Below are 5,330 nucleotides of genomic sequence, written 5' to 3'. Positions count from 1 at the left end.
GGGCTGTGTGCCCGGCGGGGGGTCCTCAGGGGGAGGGCTGGTCCTCCAGGTGTGCACCAATCTCTGGAGGCCAGTGTTCCCCGCTGATGGGAGGGGCAGAGCCTGTGGCCCCGAAGTTGAGGAGCGGCTGTCTTTGGGGAGGTGCAGGGTCAAGGAGAGGCGAATACCCAGGAGGCTGGTCGGTGACCTTTATTTTGTGATTCCGAGGCCAGCGCGGCCGCCTGGGGATATTTATTCCGGGCGCCGATGGCCGGCTCGCTCCCGGGCGGGCCGCTCGGCCCTTGAGCGGCCCCGAGGGCCGGTGGCTGGGCCCAGAGGGCTTGGGAGCTCCGCGGGGCCGGGAGAGGCCAGGTGGGTGCGAGGGCGAGTCTAGGACCTCCGAGAGCGGTTGCGCTTCTTGCTGCGAAAATCGATTAATTTCTGGGAGTGGATCTTGAGCTCCGCACGAGAAACCAGTTCGTTGTTATCGTCCTCGGTCTCCTCTTCGTCTGGGGGAGGAGGGGGGTGTCCAGGTTCTCAGCCCTGCTCAGATTTCCCTGCCCAGCCTTTTAGACCCCACCTCACCTCCCACAGCCCGTTGCTCTGTTGGGCCCCCGGGCCCCCTCACCTCCCCTTTTTTCCCCGCCCGTACTGACCAAAGAACTTGTCCTTGGGAATGGCAAGGGGGAAGGTGATGCGGGTGTTGTGCGCGGGCAGCTTTCCCTCCAGGTTGGAGTAGAACTGAGGAGGAGGGGGCGGGAGAGACTGTGAGTGGGGCAGGGGCTCCCGGGATAGCCTGTTACCCCTCCCTCCCACTCCATCCAAGATATACCCTGGTTCCATACAGCCCCTCTGCCAACTCCTGTTTAACTTTACTTGGGCCCAGCTGTGGCCTTCCTTCTCAGCATGCACCCTGATGCCCAGTCCCACCTCCTGTCCTCCCGCCAGGCCCGCCCCTGGTCCCTGGGGCCCCGCCCCTTGGCGTCTCGAGGCTCCACCCCTGATGCCCCACCCCACCCCACTCTGCCCTCTGCCCTCCCAGTCCCATTCCTGGCCAGCGGCCTTCTCCCGGGTCTCCCTGGGGTTGCCGCGGCTCCCCGAAGTGCGCCCTCTCCCTGGGTACCTCGCGATTCGCGATGTGGCGCAGCATCTCCGGAATGTCCTGTCTGTCTAACTGCGCCTGCAGCGCCAGCAGCTTCTCCTCCACCAGGCCCAGCAGCTTGGGCAGATAGTCACTGGCCTTGGGATCCAGCTCTTTCACAGCGGAGCCCCCGGCCTCCTGCGGCGGGGGAGGAGCTGTGTCAGTTCGGAGGGGTCGGGTCTCGGGCAGATTCCACCCGGAAGGGGCTTTTGCTTCCAGGGGTCAAGCCTTTGAAGGTGAGGGGCCACCCACAGGGGTGGTGCTATCCTCTGTAGGGCCTTGGAACTTCAGACGCTGGACAAGGGGTGTGGGAGGTCTTTTTTTGAGGCAAGAGGAAAATAACCAGAGAGAAGCCACTGCAGGGATGACCTGAAGAAATGGCACTCTGCTGCAGACAAGGGGGGGCTTCTCCTGTCTCGGGGTGCTCCAGTATTGCAGCCGGGTCGCTGAGGTTTTGGGTTGGGGGACAAAGTGGGACTTTTCTTTGGGGGTGCGTCTTGAGGCAGCACAGGGTCTCTGAAGTCTTGGGCCACTTAGGAGTAAGGAGGTTACCCCAAGAACATGGGGTAAGGACTCCCTTCTAAGTGGGCTTCTGATGTTCTGGATGGGGCATGGAGGGGGGGTTTCTATCAATGGGGCTATGGGGCCGACACCCCACCTGAGGGGCTAAGTCCTGGGTGGTTCTGGGTAGGTCTTCTTCCTCAGAGCCCTGGCTGCCCACTGTGAGGTGGTTCAGCTTGCCCGCCAGGTGCTCCAGGCCCTCCCTCAGGATTTGCATCGCCCATATGGCCTGCTTCAGCTCGGCCTGGGCCTTAGCCTTCCGCTGCTGCTCTGCATTGAGGCTACTCTGCAACACGGCCTGCAGCCTCTGTTCACTGCAGAGAATGGAGAAAGAGCTGTGGGAGTGCAGAGGACCCCGGGCCCTCACCCTCTCCCTCCGGCACTGGGACCTCACCTCACTAGCATGGCCTCCCCTGAGTACTTGTGGTCTTCGAGCTCCTGCTGCAGCTGCTCCTTCTCTTGCTTCAGTTTCAGCAGCAGCTCCATGTTCTCATTCTTGAGCATCTCCAACTGCGTGAAGGTGTCGCTCTGCGCCAGGAACCGCCGCACCACCGCCTAGGGCCCACCCAACCCCAGTCAGAGCAGGGGCCTGGACAGGTCCAGCTGCCACCCTCCTCCTGAACCCCAGGGCAAGAAGAGCAGGTGGCACAGCTGACAGCTTCTGCATAGTGATGCGTAGGGACTCTGAATAGGACTCAGGGCTGCCTCACAGGTGGGTAGCCTGGGACAAATATTTGCTGAGCCCTTCCCTCTCTATATCAGGAATTTGAATCAGCCAAAAATCAGCGGGTGAGGCAGGGTAGCAGTGACCATAGCTTCTTTCCAAAATCAAGGTGCCAGCAACATTCTGGGGAGTGGGGGGGAATCTCGCCCAATCCCATGAGGAAATACTGGCCTGCTGTGGGAGCAATCCTGCCACCAGGCCAATTTCTGAAAAGGCACTGGCCACAGTGCCTCAGATGACACCATAGAGCCAAGTCCTGGAACCCTTGGGGGTCATCCCATGAGAAGAATGGAGGGTTGGGGAGTGCCCAAAGTGGGGGAAACAGACTGGGGTCCAGCAGGATCACTGTTTGCCAGCAGGGAACATAGAGTCTTAGAAAATTTCAAGCAAGACATTGCAAAAAGGGGGACCAGGGCAGGGGTTTGGCTTGCCCAGGGTCTAGGGTGGCACTGGGCAGTTTGCTGGGCCCTAGACCATGTTACAGGTGATGGAGACACAGGACAGACAAAACTCCCAGCTTTCACAGGGCCTCCAGGCCAAAGAAGTCAGTGTCAATGGTGTAAGACTGAACAGAAGGAGAGGAAATGGTGAGTACAGACGGTGTGCATGGGTTCTGTTGTAAGGGGCAGCAGAGAAATGGAGCGGTAGCTGAAGGGTTGTCTTTTAAGGGAGCACGTTTGTGTGCTGAGGAGTTGATCCAGGGCACAGGGCTGCGGGCAGCACTCACGTGCGTTTCGGCCACGCCAGTGGCGTCCTTGACCTTGCTGAAGAGCATCTCCATCTGGTACATGCTCCAGCGCAGCTGCACATCCTCCTCCTTGGCCTTCCGGTTGTCCTGGATCGTATCTTCGGACTGCAGCAGCACGTGCTCTCGCTGGGTCTGCTCCAGGTTGAGGTCGGGTCCAGGGTCAGGTTGTGGACAAGGGCTTAGGACAGAGGCCAAGAAAGGGTATCTGGACAGGGGTCAGGGAATAGGTGGGGCCCAGTCTGGGGGTCCCGGGCAAAGGCTTAGGTCAGGTAAGGGCAACCAAGCAGGGATCAGGAGTGCGGGACAGGGCCTTGGTCCTGGCACCCCCGGGTACACCCACCTTGCGCTCCATGCGTTCGTTCTGCAGTTTCTTCTCGTCTGCGAGTTTCTTGAACTCGGTTACATAGTGCTCGCGGTTCTTGCGCTCTCGGAACACAGTCTCCTCCAGATACTGCAGCTGACTCTGGAGGGCAGGCAGGGGGACAGCAGGACCAGTTGGCATCTACCATGGCTCAGGGTCAGAGCCACAGGCCCAACTGGGCCAGGGTGCAGGGTCCTGAGAGACAAATAGGAGTGGCTCTGGGACAGCTGCGATTCAGATGCTGGGGCCAGGAGACCATGGTGTCTGGGTAGGATTCCCAGGGACCAGTGAGCTGGCACCTTGGCAGTGTTCTGGGTGTTGAGTGCCTCCTGGTTCACCACGCGCATCTCCTCCAGTTGATGTTTTGTCTTCACCACCTCACTCTCCATGGAGTCCAGACGGTTCTCGAAGTGAAGGCTCTCTTCCTGGGGTGTGAGGAGTGGGGCAGGCCTGTAACCACTGTCCCGGGCCAGGCTGGCCCTCCCACTTGCCTCCCCGTCTCCAGCCATTCTGGTCCCTACCTGTAGATAGGCCTTGAGCTGCAGGTACACATTGGTGATGTGTTCCGCCTCCTCCGCCTTCATCCGAGCCTTCTCCAGACGGTTCTCCAGGTTCCGCAAGATCTAGAGGGAAACAAGGCTGGGCTGAGTCCCCTCCACCCTTAGTTCCTCCTCCCCCCTAGATCAAGAGCCCCTTCTTACCCGTCCACCTCCCAGCCCTCCACACCTCACCGGCCGCACCTTAGCCATCTCAGTGTTGCTATCTTGCACCTCTTCCATCTCCAGCTCACGTAGGCTGTGCTGCAGCTGGAGCTCCTCCAGCCACTTCTGCCGCAATCCCATCTGGTGCCGCAGACCATTCCGTTGCTTCACCTTCTCACTCAGCCGGTGGTCCAGGAGCTCCAGGGCCTGCTGGAGGGAGGGGAGCGAGAGCAGGGGTCTGAACCCCGCCAGGTCCTTCCTGCAGAGCTTCCTTCTCCCATATTTTGGTTCCCATCTATCTCTCTTGTCTCTGAACAGCATCTGACCCTCCTCCTGCAGGTTTTCTATTTTGGTGGCTTCCAGAAGCCCATTCCCTGGTTTTCCGCCCACCTCCCCGTTTGCCCCGTGCTTGTCTCCTTTGCCTTTGGAGAGACAGCCCCAGGCTCTTCTCTCCTCTGTCTACACCCACCCCCATCATGATCTCTTATCCAGTCTCAGGGCTTTAAAGGTCACCTGTACACTGAAGACGCCCAAATTTAGCCTTCCCCTGAAGGTCAGGCTCATGTATCCATATCTACACTGCCTTCCAGATGTGTCCACAGGCACCTCAAACCATTGTGACCAATTTGAGGACTTGATCTTTCTCCAAACCTGCCCTTCTCAGTCTTCCCATCTCCGCTCATGCTCGCTCTCCTTCCTTCCAAGTGCTCAAGTCCAAAACTGAAAACTGTCACCCCACTTCTTTTTCTCTTCCTTCTACATACAAGTTGTTAGCAGTTATCTGTTCTATTTCCAAGGTTGCCCCCGAGATTCTTTCTTCCTGTCTACAGCTTTCACCCTAGTGCCTCCAACACCATCTTTCACCAAAATGACTTCCTCCTGGCTTCCGCTCTCGCTCTCTCTGTCATTTCCCACTTACCTGAGCCTTAGCATATAAAATCCGCTCTCTTCATCATGGCCTGCTGCAAGATTCGGCTGCTGGTGACTTCCCTGACCCCCCTCCTACCAGGCTCCCCTCCCTCACTCCCATCTAGCCACACTGGCCTCCAACACTTCACACCTGTTCATACCCCAGGGACTTTGCATTTGTTGTTCCCTCTGCCTGGGGCATTCCC

The 5,330-nt window shown here is 58.9% G+C and overlaps 1 protein-coding gene across 4 annotated transcripts in view; it reads right to left on the bottom strand.

Annotated features, from left to right (window-relative positions):
• Nucleotides 1-174: 174 nt before the first annotated feature.
• The window catches only part of CCDC151 (coiled-coil domain containing 151), an 8,293-nt gene continuing 3,137 nt past the window's right edge, over nt 175-5,330 (bottom strand). For all 4 annotated transcript variants that reach the window (XM_005861362.2, XM_014535720.1, XM_014535722.1 and 1 more), the window contains 10 exons: nt 4,255-4,425; nt 4,036-4,137; nt 3,814-3,939; nt 3,494-3,616; nt 3,133-3,285; nt 2,076-2,236; nt 1,779-1,995; nt 1,103-1,258; nt 636-720; nt 175-488 (listed from right to left, as the gene is read on the bottom strand). In XM_005861362.2, the coding sequence (XP_005861424.1) occupies nt 370-488; nt 636-720; nt 1,103-1,258; nt 1,779-1,995; nt 2,076-2,236; nt 3,133-3,285; nt 3,494-3,616; nt 3,814-3,939; nt 4,036-4,137; nt 4,255-4,425 (1,413 nt within the window). In that variant the 3' untranslated portion in view covers nt 175-369. The remainder of the gene's footprint in view (nt 489-635; nt 721-1,102; nt 1,259-1,778; nt 1,996-2,075; nt 2,237-3,132; nt 3,286-3,493; nt 3,617-3,813; nt 3,940-4,035; nt 4,138-4,254; nt 4,426-5,330) is intronic.

The sequence above is a fragment of the Myotis brandtii genome, unplaced genomic scaffold, assembly GCF_000412655.1.
Source record: "Myotis brandtii unplaced genomic scaffold, ASM41265v1 scaffold1496, whole genome shotgun sequence".
NCBI classification, from domain to species: Eukaryota; Metazoa; Chordata; class Mammalia; order Chiroptera; family Vespertilionidae; genus Myotis; species Myotis brandtii.
Note: the sequence above shows the minus strand (reverse complement) of the source record. Positions and strands in the feature narration are given on the sequence as shown.